This window comes from Prionailurus bengalensis, chromosome B4, assembly GCF_016509475.1.
Source record: "Prionailurus bengalensis isolate Pbe53 chromosome B4, Fcat_Pben_1.1_paternal_pri, whole genome shotgun sequence".
Taxonomy (NCBI): domain Eukaryota; kingdom Metazoa; phylum Chordata; class Mammalia; order Carnivora; family Felidae; genus Prionailurus; species Prionailurus bengalensis.
Window position 1 is genome coordinate 44,516,069 of NC_057358.1, and position 21,677 is coordinate 44,537,745.

Sequence of the window (21,677 nt, forward strand, 5' to 3'; positions counted from 1 at the left end):
GGTAACTAAAATGCCTGGTGCTTACAAACATATCGTCTTCTTACTGAGCACGGTTCAAAATAAAATTTGTTTGTACCAAAATTGATATATTGACAATTCTTGTCAATCTCTGAAGATACTGACAACCTGAAATACAGAGAATTAAATCTCATTAATCTTACCATAAGATTACTTATATCTCTTAGTATGTACCACAGTATTTTGAGAAATAAACCACCATTTTGACTCGTACTTATATATCTCCATCTCAAGATTTCCCATACCATTTTTCTCTGGAAAACCTTCAACTACTGTGTTTATCCGATTGTTCACACATTGCTGTTTTTGTTTCTAAGAACAATTCTTGTGAGGCATAAAATAAAAAGTTGTCATGGGACTTACACTTCGGAAGAAAATGTTAAGGCTTTTGGCTGCACAGATGAACTATGAGGGCTTCTCTGGGAGCCTCTAATCCATGTAGTAATAGAGAGTAAATTCAACAAAAACTATGAGAAAACAAAATTTATTGGGAGTCAAATACAAGCTCTTATACTCATTTGAATTCTGTAATAACACAAAAAGTTCATCCTTTCTTCCTTTGTAGACACTTTCAAATTATAATATAATGTTACACAGTGGACACGGAAGTATAAAATTATCTTAGTCGGACCTAGTGAAGAGGACAAACGGACCGTGAAAATAATTTCAGAGTTTAGAAAATGGATCAAAGGTTAGTAACTTATGAAATATGGACAGTGGAGATTCAAGTCAGATGCACATTTGTCATCTTCTCGCCTAGGATGCTCCCGTGTCTCCCCACCTGCCCACCCCTGGCTCGGTGATAAGAAGACTGAAGCTCTTCCAACTGGGAGAAACTGCAAAGAACAAGGGTGCTGGTGCCACAGGGGGACACCTGATCAGCACTGGGGATGGGGACGGGTACCCATTGAATTTCAGCTCCATGTGCTGATTTCGCTCGGGAATGATGAAGAAAACCCATACTTGTCCTGGTCGGAGGTTGCAATGTTTGTGTCAAGCACTGTGACCCCCATAAATATAATGGAAAGATACTGGATGTGAGAATATAAGGGAAGAGTTGACATTCGCTCTCCAACATTCTTAGCTTATGGAAAAAAATAGACACACATGGAGAGGAGACCAAGAGGAACCCAGGAGAAAGTAAGAGCACAAGGAGACTTGGGAACTGAGAGTAAAGGTCTGAACAGTCCCCTCCCGCATTCACACACAGGCACTGAGGTCACACTGCAGAACGTGGAAGCCGTAGTGACCTGCAGTGTTTGAACACATCCTTTCTTAAACAAACAAACAAACAAACAAACAAAAAACTAGTAATTAACATCAAGGCTTCAAAGTCACAAGGTCATAAAGGTAAGCAATAAGAACACCGAAAAATTGAAGAAAACTATCAGCAAACAGACTTCAGTGCAGAAGATGCTGCCATAAAGTTTTTACAACAAAAAAAACATAGTAAATCTAGGAGAAATGAAACAGAATGCATATATGCTAAGCTGTATTTTAAAAAGTGTCTACATAAAAAGTTAAAAAATGTGAAGAGAAATTGGAAAATATCTTCCAACAAAGGGAAAGCATATGTCATAGAAACTTCTAATGGGGTAATTGTTGCACATATTAGAAAAAAGCATTGAAAAGTCCTACTTATAAAGATATGTAAACTATACAGAAAACTTAGTTGAAATAATTACAGGAGCATGTGATGGCAGTAATTTAGCAAGTAGTCAATATCGATAGACAAATAAAAGTATATGAAGAAATCACAGAGAATCTGAGTGAACAAATACATACCTGAAATGGAAAATTCACTAAATTTTCTCTACAGAAAATCTGGGATGCGATAGAAAAGAACTGATGAAATTGGAGGGGTAACAAAATTTATTTATATCTTGGGTTGAGACAGAAAAAAGAGAAGAATTTACACAATTCAGAGACTTTCAAAACAGTGTCAGGAAAGCCACTTTCAGGCTAAGTAGAACGTGAGAAGAAAAGAGGCAGAAAAAAAAAACAGGACAACAATCGTAAGGTACGACGAATGAACAGCTTACTAATATCATTTAAAATATTTATAGACACCAGAGACGTAGCAACTGCTAACAGAATGAGCACGTACAAATCCACATCTCATGACATCATAATGAAATGACCAAAGAACACTGGCAAATACAGACAAAGAAATAGTCTTGAGGGAAGAGAGTGGATTGTGAAGTGACCTAAGTCAGTGTGAAAATCAGGGATGGGTGACACGTCTTCCACCTCCATCAGCCTTACGCCACATTATCTACCACAGAAACCATACCCCTGCCTTGCACAATGGTTCCGACTGCAACAGGATACAAGCAGCAAGATGAAGGAAAAGAAGGACACAGATCTTAAATCCCCCATGGAAACATTCCCTTAAAAATATCCAGATACAAACCCACGTATAATCGGTCCAATCAGGTTTGATAAGGAGGCCAGAACGATTCAATAGGGAAACAATGGACCTTTTCAAAGGGTGTTTGGAAACTGACTACCCACATGCAGAAGAATGAAGTTGGATGTTTACATTTACACTGTATACTAAAATTAACTCCAAATGAACTAAAGACATAAATGTAAGATGTAAAACTATAAAGTTCCTCAAAGAAAGAAGGGGGGATATTAAACAGCATTGTATTTGGCAATGATTTCTTGGCTATGCCACCAAAACCACAGAGCCAAGAGGAAAAGTCCATTGTAGATAAGTGGGCTTTATCAACCTGAAACATTTCTGTGCATTAAACGGCATGATCAGCAATGAAAATACAGAGTGGAAAAAAAACACTTACAAATCATATATCAAACAAGGGAATCATATCTAAAATACATGAGGAATCTACAAGTCAGTAATGACTACAGCAAACACCAGAAACACAATTAAAAAATGGGTAAAGAAATGAAATACACAAAGTTAAAAAGAATATCTACAAATGGTAAAAATCATATGAAAAGATGCTCAATATACCTAATGAGTAGAGAAATGCAAATCAAATTCACGATGAGTTATCACCTTACACTCATTGTGATGGATGCAACATGCACACACACACACACACACACACACACACACACACATACACACACAAATGTGTTGGGGCACCTGAGTGGCTCAGTTGGTAAAGTCCAAATCTTGGTTTTGGTTGAGGTCATGATCTCACAGTTTGTGGATTTAGCCCTGCATCGGGCTTTTGTTGATGGCGTGGATCTGGTTTCAGATGCTCTCTCTCTCCCTCCTTCGGCACCTCCCCTGCTTGCTCTCTCTCTCTCTCTCTCTCTCTCAAAATAAATAAATAAACATTTCTTAAAAATGTGTCAGTGAGGAGGTCGAAAAGGAGGAGACTCACACACGGTTGTTGGGAATGTAAATTGGTCAGCCGTTATGAAGACGTGTATGGAGCTTCTTCAAGAAATTAAAAATACAATTACCACATGAATCAGCAATCCCAAATGTAGGAAACTATCTAAAAGAATTGAAAGCAAGATCTCAGAGATATACATACACCCATGTTCACTGCAGCATTATTCCTTAGAGCCATGGGGTAGAAGCCACCCAAATGTCCACTAAGGGATGAATGGAGAAAGAAAGCGTGGTATACACATAGCACTGTAGTATTATTCAGCTGTAAAAAGGAAGGAAATCCTATCACCTACTACAGTATGGATGAAACTCCAGGACATTATGCTAAGTGAAATAAGCCAGTCATACATACGAAGTAAAAAATAAAACTGTATGATTCCACTTATATGAAGTATCCAAAGTAGTAAAAGTGATAGACAGAGCAAGTAGAAGAGTGATTGCTCAGGGTTGAGGGGAAAGAGGAAAAGGGGAATTATTGTTCAGTGTGTTAAGTTCCAGTTTTACAAGGTGAAATTTCTAGATATCTTTCGGGCAACAATGTGATAGTTAACACTCCTAACATGTGTGCTTACGTTGGTTAAGATGCATGATCTAGAGAAATGCAATGTAAGATGTGAGACTGTATGATTCCCACTGTATGACCATCCGGAAAAAACAAAATTATGGAGACAGTAAATAGATCAGTGGTTGACAGGGTTTAGGGGGAAGGAAGAATGGATAAGTGGAGCACAGAGCATTTTGAAGGACGGGAAACTATTCTGTATAACTCCACACGTGTCCTTATATATTTTTGCAAACTTTTAAAATGCACAACATCAAGAGTACCTGAAAGTAAACTATGGACTTTGGGTGATAAAGAGGTGTCAGTACAGGTTTATCAGTTGTAGCAAGTGAACCACCCACTGAGGGATTTTGAAAATGAGAGAGTCTACGAACTGCTTGTGCCTTAACACACAGACGGTAGGGGAATGCAGAAAAGCTCTGTGCTATGTCTGAGTTTTGCTATGAAACTAAAACTTCTCTAACAAAGTAGTCTATTTTTTTTAACATGGGTAATGTGGTAAATGTTGTTTTGTTGTGTTTTGTTTTGATTGCAACAGCTTGAGAATAAAATGAAAGGCAAGCCAACAAAATAGGTGATTATAGCAAGAGAAATAGAAAAACAACTCATTATATTTAGGAAAATAACAATATGATTAATAGATAAGTTTCACCAGGAAAATACTGAAAGATACAAAACAAAAAAACAACAACAAAAAACCCCAACTCCCCGCACACACACATAAAAACCCAAAACAAAAGAAAACAAAGAAAAAAGACCTGTCAAACAAGAATTCTAATTCAGCAAAGCTGTCTTTCAGAAAGAAAAGATGCATAAAGACCCCACATCAAACACAAAACTTAACAATTTTTCTTAGTACACCTGCCTTTCAGAAATGTTCTTCAAGCTAAAAGTAACTGATGTAGATGGTAATGCATACCCACGAGGAGGAATAGAGATCAGCAGAAACGATAGATGTGTCAGTAAATTTCAAAACCTGTGTATTTTTCTCTCTGAATTATGTTGAGAAAGAAGATTATCAAGGCCATTATTATAACACCGTATGGTTGGATGAATACCATATGCCTTATATATTTTAGCAGCTACTAACATTGGTGTTGCAAAGTCACCACGAATGCTTCATTTCAGGTCTCTAATGTGAAATCATGAAAGCAGAGAAGGTACGTTTATGAATGACCGGTGTTCAGTAACCAGTGCTAGCTGGCCTCATTACAACGTGGATAGAAGGATGGATTTCCTGTTCCCTCTGAAAGCAGATTGTTCCTATGAAAACTTTCCGAGGCTGAAATGGTGTAAAGTGAAAAAGGAAATAACATTGATTTACATGGAAAAATGATTGAGCATTTCCTGATATAAAAAACAACCACCCCCAAAAGACCCAAAACACATAGAACCTCCTTAGGCTTTTCTGACACCTCAAGACACGCCTTGTGAGTGGACACACAAAATAAATTGAGACGAGCACAGACACTCAAAAATACAGTTCAAACCTATGCTTGATACTGATATACAGAGTATATAGTTTCTGAGAAATGAACTTGACAGGACGAATCTTGCTGCTTGGGGTGTGAGCTGACACTAAACAGTAAAACTAGCCCTGAACACAATTTTCACACTTTTCGCCTTTTGTCCTAAACACAAAAATCCCCTTCAGCTTTCTGTTGTTCAGCAAAAAGTGGTATTCAGAGTGCTTTCAGAGAAGCAAAGTGAGGTAATCCAAATTTTTGGAAAGTTGAGGCATACCTATAACAGGTGGTGGAAAGGAGCTTGTTAGTGCTAATTTAATATATTTTATCGGAAATTAGTCAGGATTCATGGGGCGTAGATGACAATCAGTTAATTGTATATGTGTAAAGAGTGCCATGAGCAAGGTGGCGATCTAGTAGGTCATAGTGCCCATCTGCCCACAAAATCAGTCAGAACAGTAACTAAACACCTTCAAACTAAAAATGGCTCAGGGAAAGCTCTAGACAACAAAGAAACACCAAAAATCTGGTGCCGATTAAAAATCCAGGATGGTCCCATGGAAAGAAAAGGAAGCATTTAGCCCTCATCACCCAACCCTGCAGCTGAGAGCCACTTGGAACCTGGAGGAATCCCCTCATGGAGAGTCACCTCATGGAAAGAAGGGGAGCAGGAGAACCCAGTAAGCTTCAACTATGGGGATGTCTGCAGCTTTTGCAACAGAAGGGGCTCATCCATTCTAATCCCAGTTGTTGGAGCAGCCCAGTGTGCCCTCTACACCTCCTCCCAGAGGCTGGAGGTGTTGTTATGATGAGACTTGCCTTCAAGGGCTCCAATTCTGCTCTTAGGGATTGGTGGCCATAGCACGTCATGTATACAAGACTAGAACTGTGTCTGATTTTTGCCCAATCTTGGTCCCAGGTTAGGGCATTGTGTCACATTACTGGGGCTGTTTCCTGAGACCTGACCCCAGATCCTAAGGTGTGCATTAACTGCCACTATGGGTGCAGATATTTGCTGCCTTGAGCCCCACTCACCATGTGCCATTTAATGACCCCGTGTCTTCATTGCAAAGGATGCTCTTGCTATTTGGAACCCCAAAACCTCCCAGGCCTAGACTCTGAACTGCCATGGCTAACACCTGAAGGCTTTTCTCCACCAATGGTAGCTCAAGGCTCTGACCCTTCATTGGTAGCCAAGTCACCACTGCCTTGAGTCTCTTCTCTCCGGTCCAACTGTAGGGCTCTGAATCCTCATTGCTGCTGCTATACCGCTACATCCCCCGACACACTTTCAACTTCCACACTAAAGCCTTAGCTGTCATTGGAGACCAAGAATCTAGAGGTCTGTGTCCAGATCCTTGGGTCCTGACACATGGCTTTCACAAGCCACCACTGGATCATGCTGCTGCTATCTTGGAACTGCCACCTGGGACAGAGTAGAAACTAGGACTCCCCATCCCCAGCATATGCTACTACCACACACTGCCCATGGCCGCAGTCACCAATGAATCTTGTCATCCAGGGCCTCTGTACTTGCTACAATCCTCTGCTAGCCATAGTCGCAATGGTGAGCCCCTGAGACACAGTACAGTTTGCGTGGAATATCTACACATGTCTCTAAATGAGACCCCAGAGCCACAGCCACAACAAATGAACCTATGCACCAAAAGCCAGTTGCTTTGGTAGTTCCATCTGTGTCTGATCTTGAGCAACAGATCCAATACTGCTACGAAGGATCTGAGGTCAGCTTGTCATACCAGACCCCAAAAAGGATCATCTCACAAGATCTTCCTGTAGAAATCAGGAGACAATGGACAATGGGATGACATTCTGAAAGTGGTCAAAGGGGAAAAAAAAATGTCAACCAAGAATGCCTTACTCAGCAAATTGTCATTCAAAAATGAAGAAGTGATAGACTTTCCCAGCATCCTAGAGGATGGTGTATCAAAGATTCAACTCTTGCCACAGACGGCAGTCAGGGGAAAGCAGCAGCATGACTCCAGTGGTGGTTTTTAAAGCCATGTGTCAGAAGAAATTAGATGTGCCCTACAGAAATGCTGAAAGGATATCATTCAATTGAAACAAAAAGACAAAAATTGGGAACATTAAAATATATAACAAATAGAAAATCACTGGTATAAGCAAAAGGAAAAAGACCCTTGACTTTGGTGTAGGTAATGATTTCAGGGATAAGTCAGAAAAATCACAGCAAATCTAAAAAAGAAAAGAGGGACTGCATTAAACTAGAGACCTTCTGCCCAGCAAAGGAAAGAATCAAATAGTTGAGAGATCATGGAGAGAAGAGAAGAAAATATCTGTAAACCAATATCAGATTAAGGACTAATATCCAATATATATAAAGAACTCATACAACAGAATAAAAACTAAGAGAGAAATCCAATGTAAAAAAGGGGCTAAGTGCCTCAGAATACATGTTTTTGAAGACATACAAATGGCCAATAAGTACATGAAAGTTGTTCAATATCAAGAATCATGGAAATGCAATCCTTTGGGATTGCAATTCCTCCAGTCCGTTGGAGGAAATGTAAATTGGTTCTGCCCCAATGGAAAATAGTACGTCATTCTTACATATGTGTTTACAGGAAGTGATAAATGGGGCACCTGGGTGGCTCACTCGGGAGAGTGTTCCACTTCAGCTCAGGTCATGATCTCCTTGTTCATATGGATGAGCCCCACATCGGGCTCTGTGCTGAAAGCTCAGACCTATAGCTTCCTTTAGATTCTGTGTCTCCCTCTCTCTCTGCCCCTCCTCCCCTCAAAAATATTAAACATTAAAATTATTTTCAAAATAAACAAAGTAAGCGATCAGCATCTCAAAGGTATAGCTGTACACCCATGCTCATTGCAACATTATTTGCAATAGCCAAGAAATGGAAGGAGCCTGAGTATCTGGCAACTGGCATAAAGTTAAAGAGTGTGATATATATACACGTACAAACACACAGACACACACATACACTCACAGTGAAATATTATCTAACCAGGTGAAAGAAGGAAATCTTGCCATTTGTAACAAATGGATGGACCTTGAAGGCATTATGGTAAGGAACGAAAATCACACAGAAATAGACAAATATTGTATTGCTTTTGCATGAAATCTGATAGACTGAACTGGTAAAAACAAAGTTTAGAATGCATTTATCAGGGACTGTGGGTTGGGGGTTTTTGAAGATGTTTAAGAATACAAATTTACGGGATCCTGGGTGGTTTAGTCGGTTAAGCATCCGACTTCAGTTCAGGTCACGATCTCATGGTTTCTGAGTTTGAGCCCCACGTCGGGTTCTGTGCTGACAGCTTAGAGCCTAGAGCCTGCTTCAGATTCTGTGTCTCCCTCTCTCTCTGACCTTCCACCGCTCATGTCTGTCTCTCTCCCTCTTTCTCAAAAAATAAACATTGAATTTTTTTTAAAAAGGAATACAAATTTATAGCTAATAGATAATTTTTGGAGGTGTAATGTACAACATATGATTACAGACAACATTGCTGTATTATAAACTTCAAAGTTGCTAAGACTAATTCTTAGCTTCTCTCAACACATACAAAAAATGATAAATATGTGACATGAAACGGTGTTATCTAACATGGCCATAGTAATCATATGGCAATACATACATTTATCAAATGAACAGATTGTCAGCATTAAATGTATGAAATGTGAGATGCCAACATCATCTCCACAAAAACAAACAAAAGATAGATTTGTAATACCTACAACTATTGCTAAGGAAATAACTTAAGAATATACTAAAGACAACATTAGAGGAAGTAAAATGGAACACTAATATAGCATATGTTCAATGCAAAATATGTGAGGTAAAGTGGAAGAGGAAAACAAGACATAAGTATAGAAAAAATAGCAAATGGGATACTTAAATCCAAATATCCCAGTAATTATACTCATGTGAATTAAATAAATATTCCAATTATAAGATAGAAAGTGTCATCCTGAATAAGAGAGTAATATCCGTCTATATACTGTCTGCAACAGACACACTGTAGATTCAGACACAAAGAGGTGAAAATAAAGGGATAACAAAAAGTAGACCCTACTACCAGTAAGCAAAGATGTGAGCAGAAATGGCTGTTCGAATATCAAAGCAGCTGTTAAAACAAGAAACTTTAATAGAAAATAAAAGAAACATCTCCAAATGTTAAGCCTGTCAATATAAGAGGAAGATCAAACAATTATAAACATACATTATTTACCTAAGAACAGAACCCTTAAACACAGGAAGTAGAAAGTGACAGAATTAGAAGGGTAAGTAAACAATTCAATGAGTATAGCTGAAGACTGAAATCTCTTCCTTCAGTAAGTAAGACCAGCTTGTCACAAAAGCAGGAGGACTATGGAAGACTGTCAAAACAGTGGAACCAGCTTGACTTAACTGACATATATAGAAAGTGTTCTAGGTCATCCACAGGGATCAAAAAGTTTAAGGATGGAAGCATGGAAATATTCAAAGTATTTCCTCTGAAGACAAGGAAACAAATGAGAAGAAACAATGGAAAGAAATCTGGGAAATTTCCTAACATGTGGAAAGTGAGAGACTTCTGAAACTTGTACAGTTCAAAGATGAAATCTTGGAAAGTATCTTGTACTGGATGAGAGAAATCACCTTGTACTGTATGAAATTAAACTGAAAATACATCAAAGCTTTTAGGATGAAGCTAAAGTAGTGTTTACAGACAATGGGTACCTTTGTCAATCACACACAAAGGAAGAATGTTATCAATGCACGATCTCAATTGCTTCCCTCTCAAGCAGCAATAAGAGAGGAGCCAGGTAAGGTTATAGAAGGAAGAAATGACACACACACATTTAGCTAAAAGCTGATCGTGAAGAATGTATAGTAGAATAACTCAAAGCAGCCCCAAATGACCAACACCCAAATATCCAAGAGCATCCGCAATAGAATGGGCGAATGCAATGTAGGACAATCCGACAACAGAACAGCAAAGAGATGTGGACCATTGACAACTTCATGCAACTTCATAAGGATGAACCACACAAGTTTGGCTTCGCCTAAAAATGCTAAACATAAAATATGCATACTTTATGATTCTATTTCTATAAACTGTTTTTAAAAGGCAGACAAGAAGTTGGTAGGGGCAGTTCGCAGTGTTGGTAATATTCATTTTCTCATTCCACGCAGTGGTGACACTGAAAACTCGGTCATCTGTTGGCACGTGTACCATGTGACCCATCTGTATGTGCCTTGTACCACAGTAAAAGTATCAGAGGACGATATTATGAAGACATGCGAATATATTTAAAACTAGAGGGAACATCGGAAAAAATCCTACCAAATACAACGTGTGAACCAAAAGAAATCGATATAAAAATATCAGAAGTGTCTTAAAATTTCTAATACAGGGGGCGCCTGGGTGGCTCAGGCTGTTAAGCATCCGACTTCGGCTGAGGTCGCGATCTCGCGCCCTGCTTCGGGCTCTGTGCTGACAGCTCAGAGCCTGGAGACTGTTTAGGATTCTGTGTCTCCCTCTCTCTGTGCCCCTCCCCCGTTCATGCTCTGTCTCTCTCTGTCTCAAAAATAAATAAACGTTAAAATATTTTTAAAAATATAAAATTTCTAACAATTTTTTCTGTAATTCAGAAAAATTTTCACACTCAGAAAGTATTTAGATGTTTATGAATAAAGAAAAATGTAATGCCAGTTTAAAAAGCAAAAAGAAATCATTGTAGGGTCAGAAAAGGAGGCTAATAAAATATGTGTCATATACATTTTGATGGGAATACTCAAAAAAGAAGGACATTACATATCAGGACAATCATAAGTAGATTTATTGAAGTAGTGCCCTGTTGTATTTACATTTGAAATGCCATAATAATCTGAATTTATCACATTAGCATGAAGATCAATTGATGTGATTTCCATGATACAGAAGGTAAATGATAAAACTAATATTTATTTTTATTTTTAAAAAACCTTTCTAAAGGGGTGCCTGGGCGGTTCATTGGTTGAGTGTCCAACTCTTGATATGGGCTCAGGTCATGATATCAGGGTTTGTGAGTTTGAGCTCCGCATTGGGTTCTGCACTGACAGGGCAGAACCTGCTGGGAAGTTATTCTGTCTCCATCTCTCTCTCTCTCTCTCTCTCTGTCTCTGTCTCTCTCTCTGTCCCTCTCCCATGCACGTTCTCTGTCACACAAAATAAATAAATAAAAAGTAAACATTAAATAAAACCTTTAGAAAGATATAAATGAATAGGAAACATCCATGCAACGATCCTGAATAGGTAGCATAACTCTGAAAATGAACTTGAATAAATTCACAGTTTAAACAAGGACAATTTTGTGGGCACCAGGGTAGATCAGTCATTTGTGCCTCTGAGTCTTGATTACTGCTCATGGTTCCTGAGATGGAGCCCTAAGTCAGGCTCTGTGCTGACACCATGGTCCCTGCTTGGGATTCTCTGCCTCTCCCTCTCTCCCTGCCACTCCCTCTGCTGGCATTCTCACTCTCTCAGAATAAATTAAGAAACATTTAAAATAAAAAGGACGATTTTTAAAATACAAAACAGACATAAAAATACATAAGAACATTAATTAAACAGATGAGAAAGGGCAACATTTGTACCCACACAATACGAAATGCACAATTGCACAAAAATGCAAAGTCATTCAGTGGAGAAAGTATAGTCTTTTCAACAAATGTTCTGGAAACAATGGAGTATCAAATATGATTACTGATTATATACTTTATACTACACTAAAGTGCTCAAAATTGATCACACATAAAAATGTTCAAATGTTTTATTAAAAACCCATGACCTACAGTTGGCCAGAGATTTGATAGAGCACCAAAAACACAATCCATAGAAGAAGATATTGATGAAGTGTAGTTCGTCAAGATAATATCTGCTCTTGGAAGAGAAAAGACAGTCATAAACTTGTGAAGAAACATTAAGAATCCATACATCTAATAAAAGACTTGCCGCCACGGTACATAAAGAATTCTCAAAATACAATGAAAAATAAGTAAAACTATTAGCAAAATATTTCAATTGATATGTCACCAAACACCATGTATAGATGGCAAGTGAGTACAGAAAAATAGGTCCAACACTGTTAATCTTGGGAGCATTCAAATGAAAGCCACCGCAGACCAGACTTTCTATTTTGGAAAGATGGAATGGATAGACTTTTCCCTACTCCTGCCACCAATACAGCTACAATCGCTGAGCGTTACACATAAGATGACATAAGATTCAGAAAGGTAATGAGAAAGCTGACAGATCCCAGCCCTGGAGACCCGAGGAAAGACGTGGTGGTGAGCTCCCCGGAATTTCCCTCTACCTCACCGTAGACTGGTGTCAGAGAGCCTAGCAAACCACAGACATCAACAGGTACACACTGAAGTCTCCAAAATATTTTTTCTCTCTGGTCAAGATAACAGAAAAAAAAGGTGTGCTAGGAAGACAGAAAATTTTAGACACGAACTGCGTGATTCTAATAAAAAAAAAACAACACTGTTTTTTTATTAAAAATTAAAAAAATAAAAGGCATTGACTATCCACCAAAAACATCAACAGGCATGCAGGGGGAAATCAAGACATTCTCTGATAAAGGAAAACTGAGAAAATGTATCACCACCAGACCTGCTCTGACAAAACTCCTAAAGAGAAAAATTGGTAAAAGAAGGCCTCTTGAATCATCAGCAAGAAAATGAGAACAAAAGAAAGAATAAAACTCTCATTAGGTCTAATGGACTTTCCTTCACTGGGTTTTCTAAATTGTTTGATATTTGAAGCAAAATTATCAGTGAAGCAAAATTGTAACATCCATGTGATTCTCAATGTAAGTAGAGAAATACTTAGGGCACTTATAGTATAAATAGGACACGGTAAGGGTCCATAGAGGCAAATAAGTCTCTGTGTTTTACTCAAACTGCCGTGAGTTGTGATGGGCTATATAGACTGTGATCTATGAATATACAATTATCTGTATAAAGATATATAATATCTATATTCTTTATATAAAGGAGATTAGATCATATGTGTATCTATATACAACTTTAGGTATATGAAGTTGTTTATGACGAAAAGACCTACTTTGCTATATGATGCTCTGTCAATAAGATCATAATTTAGAAAAATATAACCTTCCCTTTTATCTCACAGCATCAGAAATACAGCATCACTAAAAATAATTTCTAATTGGATCATAAACCAAAATTAAAACCATAAAGCATCCTTAAAACCATAAAGAAAGACAGAAAAAGGTAAATCAAGGAAAGTCATATAGGAAATCATATTCATGAACTTTGGCTAACTTCTGAAATAGATCCCTAATAATCATTGTAAGACACAAAACGCTAGGTAGGACCATGGGAACATTAAAATTCTGATCATTAAAAGACTCCAATATGAGAGCAGAAATGCATGTCACAAGTATTTGCATCTTAAAATCTCAAAAAAGAGCTCGTATCTAAAATATGACAGCGACTTTTAAGAAGAGAAAAGAAGACACTGCCCTGGAGAAATGGGCAAGAGACACAACCCAGCATTTTTTATCCCACAAAACAGAATCGCCTTAAGCTTTACAACCCAGGTAAATGGTATTGTTTATGACCATCAGAACTTACTAATTAATTTTATGGAGTTTGGGATCAAAGGATGATTTGCTATAATGTACATTTACACAATAAAATAGAAAAATGTAGAGATAATTCAGTATATTGAAATATACACATATCTATGACTGTACAAGTTCATACTAATGGTTACAGGGTAGTGTAGTATGAACATATGTAAATACAATTATGGTATATTTATACACTTTTATTTTATTATGAAACCCATAACATTTATATAACATAAATATACTATGTAATATGTCACTATGTGTAATAAATGATTATAAATATGATAGGTGGAGGAAGACAAAGAAAAGACTTTTCCTAACATAATAATTCATAATACCTACATGCGAAAAAGGAACTAAATTTCTGAGAATGGTTTTTAACATGTCATATTCATAGGAGAGCAGTGAAAATTCTCAAACTATAGACAAATGTGTTAATATAGATGGATTACAAGTAGCACCTGGGAGAGAAGGGAGACACACAAAAAATGCACCCTGAATGATTCCATTGATATACAGCCCCAAAAGAAGCAGAGATATTTCATAAAAGGAAAATGGGCAGGCCTGATAAAGGCTCTAAACTTCTGTCTCATGATGTAATTTAGAATTGTGTGATTCTAACTCTATTGTAATCAATGTGCACAATCGTATGCCTAGTTTCCTTGGTGTGTTGTAAAATTCAATAGTAAAGTTAATTTCAGACAAAAGAGCATTTCCAGAAGAACAGATTTCTATGAAAAGCAAGAACTGGAAATTATCAAATGTACATTCAAGGTATAAAAGTATAAATAATGTGTCAGAAAGTCAAACCATGGGATATTAAAGACTTTAAAAGAAATAAACTACAAATACATATAAAACTATTGATGAATTCTGGAAGCATAATATTAACTGACAAGCTTTTAAAATTTTTTTTTAATGTTTATTTATTTCTGAGAGAGCATGAGCAGGGGAGAAGCAGAGAGAACGGGGAACTCAGAATCTGAAACAGGCTTCAGGCTCTGAGCTGTCAGCCTGACAGAGCTTGATCTGGGACTCGAACTCACCAACCTTGAGATCATGACCTGAGTAGAAGTCAGATGTTTAATAGACTGAGCCACCCAGGCGCCTCATTAACTGACAAGCTTTTAATAGAATCTGGAAACATTTGAAAACTTACCTTGTCCTCTTCATCATCATAGTAGAGCAGGTTAGAGTTCTTAGAAGCACAGGTCGTCAAACTCTCATTCCACGATTTTCCCTCAGTGCTAATGTAATAGCAATTGTTGGAATACGTAAACCACTCTTTCGGACAATGACAACAGAGACACGCTGGAGAGAGATTGTGAGATATTATCCAAAAAGCTTTGAATATTACAAAATGAAACTTTACATAGTGTATATGGATACACATATGTGTACGTAACATTCGTAGACCCTCACAAGCTGGTAAAATTAAAACAAAACACACACACACACACACACACTCAGAGAAGAGTCAGGCTTTCATTCCCTAATTTATGTGCCCATATAAAGCAACCAGAAAAATGTCCATCAATACATGTCCTGAGAGTCACTGAACAAAATCAGCTTTATGGAATGATTTATCTTTTATCATGTTATAGGAGGAGGAAATGTGAAACAATTGGTAACAATGGCTATGGTGATTTTAAATGAGTATTTCTTCATATTGTTGTCTAAGAAGTAATACTCTCCTATAATCATTATTACCTACCTTAAGACAGAGATAGAAAGACACTAAACTAATAGCAGAATTTTGCAAGGGATATTGTACCTTTCTGGATCATTGTTTCCAGGGATGTTTTGTTCTGCTCTGGTCCTTCAGTAGCTAGAACATTAAAGCAATTCTCAAAAAACATAATATTAAATAAAATAAATCATAATAAGTTGAGTTTCTTAGTTTAAAATTGGGTGTGCTATTTTACCAGACAAATTTAATAAAGTAATGAACACGGGGGGGAAACAATTCAAAAGCTTAAAGAACGAAGCCTCACCATCTCTTACAATATTTGGTTTAAGCAATCTCAAGAATTAATGCATATTTCACCATAAAGTCTCTTGTATGAGTTGCCTTTGAGTTATTAAATACAAATATATGTTTAATTCTCCCTGTATTTATTCTCTTATTTCTACTTTAGATAACCTCTACATGATCATTCCACACTTAGAGCACACATGCATTAAAATGAGATAATAAATTCAAAGTGCTATACAATATGTCGAGAAACTAATAATCAGTAAAGTGAAAAATTCCCTTTTAGTCATTCAAACACGTACTTACAGGGAATAACAGCTATTGTTACCACAGTGGACATCAAGACGAGGCAGAGGATTCCCAAGATACCGGCAATGAGCTTCTCTGGACATGAAGGTGAATAGTAGGAAGAGAAAGGCAAACACTGAGAAAGGATGCCCGCAAACAATCATTTAGGAGATTTACAAACAAGAGAACCCACAATGCACACGGAATCACATACAATAACCTGCACCTCAAACCCATCACTATCATTGGAATCTTCTCTCAGAATATACCAATGCATTCAATTACAATACCATATTCCAACCTCCAGCTCTGGTCCTCACAAATGAAAACTATGTGAGATCACTTCCTACTCTTTCCCTACACCCCTACACCCCAACTTCAAATCCTAAAACAGACATACTTGTCTGCATTAAATGTTTTTTACCTTTGCAGGGAGAGTTCTTGCCATTCCCTTGAAGGTCCCGAGAAGCATTTTGAAGATTCAATTCTGCATAGGCTATCTCCTCCTCACTTACTGAAATGGAACTTTTCGTGCCCTTAGGTTTCACTTGCTGTCTTTTTGAGCCCTTAGCATGATGGAGTTCCACATAAGTCACGCCTTGGTTGCTCATGTCTGCAGCTGAGTAGTGTCAGCTACAATGTGGATGAAACTGCCCTGAAGGTCTTGATCAAGAGTGTGTGTCATGTGCTGACGACATTGCTAGTACAGTGACACCGGGTGGGGTGCAGGGTGAGGGAGACTCCTCATTTGCAGTTGAATAATGTAAAATCTGGTACTAACTTCCACAGAGCTTGAAATAAGTGTTTCATGATAGCATAAATGTTTTTTTTTTTACAATAATAGCGTAATAATACTGGTTGGAAAACATGTAAGGCACTTACATGATTGGAAAACATGTAAGGCCACTAAAAGCGGACTTAACATCAGAAAGTGACAACTGATTTAGTGGCAAAGATATGAAATCATAAAATGATAAATAAAAGGGTAGATCATTTATGAAAGCACACATTTGTCACAAGCTTCTAGAAAGTTCTATGTTTTCAAAGGCAGTGATGGCAGCTCTAGGTGTATGGTTATGCTAATAAATCACAGAAATGTGTTTTCAGACTTCAGTCAAGGAGCTGTGCAGTCAGTGAACTCTGGAATTACTCCTGTCTCTCCAAGTACAAAGTACCACCTTTAAAAATTATTTCCTGTCTAGCTATCTGGTTTACTAATCTAAAATAGGAAATAAAATATATAAAATATAATGCATATAAAGCAGTTAAACTCAATCTCTCTGTTGTAGGGTCTCAATAATATATTAGTTATTTTATTTCTTTAACACCATAACCATTCATCATTACTGATTCACATCGTTCGACCATGGAACATAATTCATCACACAGGAGTGTCTTTCAGTATTGAGTAACTTTCTTGGCCAAATTTTGTTCAATTTTATAAAAATTCTTTGGATTCTTTACAGTTCAGTTTAAATTAACATTTTACAGAGAGTACCTCACTTGCATTTTATGAAAAATCAAACTGCTTTCTTTTATCGAAGTGAATGTGTGAGGCATTACATTTGACCATAAAGGTCATAAAGATATATCATAAAGATATAACGGATTCATTTTAAGAATCTATTTTTGAAGGCTGGGTAAACATTGAATAATGTGTAACACATCCTTGATGACAATTGATGACAAATCCAAATTAAGTGTCCTTTGTCATGATGCTTATGTGACCGCACCCAAAATTCTCTTGACATGCAAACCCAATTTTGCATATGCATATGCTCTTCACGACTTCTCTACAGGTAAGAATTTGAATATTTTCAGATCTCTGATATATTTCATGCTCATTCTTGTTTGTTACCCTGAATTGTTGGAATGCAGATACCAATGTTCTCTGTGATTTCATTGTATAGTAGCTGTGCCTCAGGTGCATCCCACCAGCATTTATAATCTCCCACTCACTGGGGTGACTACTAGAAAGGCAGGACCGTGGTGACACATACCTTCTGCTGGCCAGTCACGCATCGTCCAGAGGGAACCAGGTTCCTCTTGTAAACAGAAAATATCTGTGGCCTTCACAGACTGCCAGCCCTGTGAGAGCTCAGAGTGAGGCAATAGTGGAAAAAGTAGATTTCTCATCAATGTGTCACTTCAAATTTGAACAGGAAATTCTTACCCTTGGGCTATTTTGAAGAGACGTTATCTCCTCACACACCTCCAGAAGCTTTGAGCTTGCAGTGTGTCATTTAGTTTGTGCCTCAGCAAAGGGCTCTGACAAATTTTATGTTCCACAAGACATTGGGGTCAGAGACTTGATCCCCAGGTTGTTCCCTTGTTTCCACCTGCATGACAAACACTGCGCATTTAGGTAGGCCTTGTGTAAAATATCTTTGATGTTTAGGTTTTATTTTTAGGCAAGGTTGCTACATCTATATATTATGTGCTTCTTTTTCTTATGCCCTTGATGTGTCATTTCTATTATACTGAAAATATTCTAAAATCATCAACCTGTCCACAGGCATTTAATTATATTTGACACTAATAGTGAAGAATGACTACATTTTCAATTTTTTTTAACTGCCATAAAGACATCAATTTCTGGATTTATCTGCTCAATTTTTCTAGCTTTGTTTTTAATGTATCTACATTCTATTTATATTATATGTAAATAAGATATTGAAGCTTCTGCTGGAAAAAATAAATGCCTGTGGGAAGGATAAAACATAAAATAATATTGAGCAGCAGCACCATGCCAGAGATTTGAATATTAAATAATTATTCATGCTATTTACTTATTCATTCTCCAATGGTAACTAGGTGTCTGTATTTAAATAGGAATATTTGTTATAAATAAAAAAGGCCTAAGTCTTATTAGGTAGGGGAAAAATTAATGAATGTTTAACAATTTCACTTAACTCAAAATACTGGGGCAGGGCAGAGAAAATACTTTTAAAAGACAATTAAATAACATGAACATCCAAGCAATAAAACTTTATATCTAAATTACCTACTTTGCATCAATGGAATTATTTTGCTTTTTGCCATTGTTGGATTTGATATGCTAATAATTGTGGGCATATTTACCTGTATGTTTCTTTTGGTCTGTAGTTCTGTTTTGTTTTGTTCTTTGTAAAATGGGTTGACAATACTATTTTCATTTTCATGTATTTATTTTTCATGCTGTATAGTTAACATGGGATATTACATTAAGTTCAGGTGTAGACATAATCATTCATCATTTATACACATTATGCTATCATCATCGTGATAAATCAGCATGATCACCCATCACCATACAAAATTAATATAAGAGTATTGACTATATTCTCTATGTTGTGATTTACTGTGGGAAATAAGCTTAGGAATCCCCTGGGCTTACACCAATGGGTTAACAAGGCATAAAGAAATACAAAGTCAAAGGACGCTCTCACGTGAGTTTGGGTAAACAAGACAAGGCAACCATGAATAGGGAGGTGCAAAGGCAACCCAGAATAGAGAGGGGGTGCAGAGCCCCCGGAATAGAGAGGGAGGGGCAAAGGCACCAATATAGAATGTAGGTATATGAAATAAACAAGATTACATATTCAGGGTGGAAACACCCCCAATTTAGTACTAGAGCAGGAAGATGCTTTCACAAGAAGAAAGGGCCAAGTTAGGTAAACAGGTAAGTTGGGCTATAGATCGCAGTGCTCCAGGTGAAGCAGCCCAGAGCAGAGATGATTAACAAAAAAAAAGGTGCCTTGTTAACTCTGAGGGTATTTCCCCTCCTGCCTCATCCCCTAGACTAGCTAAGATATACAGAGGTGATGCCTCATGTCCGCTGTAAACAACCTTCCTCCCGACTGCCAGGCGCCCAGATTTTGTTTTGTTTTAACCCAAACCCCTAACCCCAAATATCTTCAAGAACCCCTTTCCCTCACGTCCACAAGTTAATGTTCCCAGATTCATTGTCTCTTTGTGCACATCTGTCACCATGTTTGTAAGCCTTCTGATTGTAATAAAAATGGGGCAAGGACCCTTATTCGGAGCTCTTGTGTTTTCCTGGACATTAGCCATCTCTCATTTTCCATCCTGTGTCCCCCTCTCTTGTTAGAAAAGAGAGAACTTTAGACCCAGAGTCTACAACAATTTACATCCCTGTGAATTATTTATTTTACAGCTGAAAGTTTGTGCCACTTACTTTCTTTCAACCATCCCTTGTCCCCACCCCCCTACCGAAATCAACAGCTTTGGTCTCTCTGTATATGAGTCTATTTATTTTGTCTGTTTATTTGTCTGTTTCTTTGTTTTTGATTAGACATCATTAGGTAAATCATATGGTATTTGCTTTTCTCTGTCTGCTTCATTTCATTTAGCAGAAAACCCTCTTGGTCCATCAATGGTGTCAAAAAATGAGAAAAGTTTTTGAGGAACCTCCATATCATTACCCATTGTGACTATATCAATTTAAAATCCCACCAACAGTCCGTACGATTCCCTTTCTCCACATTCACACCAATATTTGTTATTTCATGTGTTTTTGATTCAGACATGTGTGAGGTGCTATCTCATTATGGTTTTGATTTAATTTTCCTGATGATAAGTGATACTGAGCATCTTTTCACATGTCTGTTGGTGATCTGGATGTCTTCTTTTAGGAAATATCTATTCAGGTCCTCGGTCCATTTTTTAACCACGTGTTTATATTCCTTTTGTGTTAAGATGTAGCAATTCTTCATATATTTTGGATATTAACCCCTTGTCCAATATATCATTTGCAAATATCATCTCCCATTCAGTAGGTTGCCTTTTTGTTTTGTTGACAGTTTCCTTGACTGGGCAAATGCCTTGTGGTTTGTCATATTGTTTATTTTTCATTTTGCTGCCATTCTCTATGAAAATAGATCCAAAAGAATAATGATGAGAACTATCTCCATGAGTTTATTGCCTATGCTTTCTTTAGGAGTTATTGTTTCTGGTCTTACCCCTACCTCTTTAATTCATTTTAGGTTTCTTTTGCGTTTGGTATAAGCAAGTAGTCAAGTTTGATTCTTTAACACGTATTTTTCCAGTTTTATAAACACTATTTACTGAAGACTCTCTTTTCCCTTGTGTCCCTTCTTGCCTTCTTGTCACATTTAATTGATCACATAGACAACATTTATTTCTGTGCTTTTTACTCCATTCCTTTGATCTATGTGTCTATTGTTGTCCCATACTGCTTGGATTGCTAGAGCTTTGTAGTAGACTTTGAAATATGTTTCTTCCAGTTTTGTTCCTCTTTCTGATGATTGCTTTGGGTATTCAGAGTTTCTTGTAGTTCCATACAAACTTTGAGGTATTTAATCTAGTTCTATGAAAATGCTATTAGTATTTTCATAATGATTACATTGAAT

At 37.2% G+C, this 21,677-nt stretch overlaps 1 protein-coding gene across 1 annotated transcript; it reads right to left on the reverse strand.

Moving 5' to 3' along the window:
* Positions 1-9,489: 9,489 nt before the first annotated feature.
* Positions 9,490-17,062, reverse strand: LOC122473580 (NKG2-A/NKG2-B type II integral membrane protein-like). The gene is made up of 5 exons (XM_043564249.1): positions 16,683-17,062; positions 16,316-16,441; positions 15,817-15,889; positions 15,164-15,353; positions 9,490-9,541 (listed from the first exon to the last, which is right to left on the reverse strand). Exons 1-5 carry the CDS (start codon positions 16,914-16,916, stop codon positions 9,490-9,492), a joined length of 675 nt encoding a protein of 224 aa, XP_043420184.1. The 5' UTR covers positions 16,917-17,062.
* Positions 17,063-21,677: the final 4,615 nt, after the last annotated feature.

Excerpts from the sequence above, each read along its gene's own strand:
- LOC122473580 (XM_043564249.1), bottom strand. The coding sequence starts at position 16,916 with ATGAGCAACCAAGGCGTGACTTATGTGGAACTCCATCATGCTAAGGGC. Across the intron at positions 16,442-16,682 it reads TGTCTGTTTTAGGATTTGAA|TGTTTGCCTTTCTCTTCCTA; the intron begins GTTGGGGTGTAG and ends ATCCTTTCTCAG. Across the intron at positions 9,542-15,163 it reads CCAGATTCTATTAAAAGCTT|CTGCTTTGATATTCGAACAG; the intron begins GTCAGTTAATGA and ends TTGTTTTAACAG.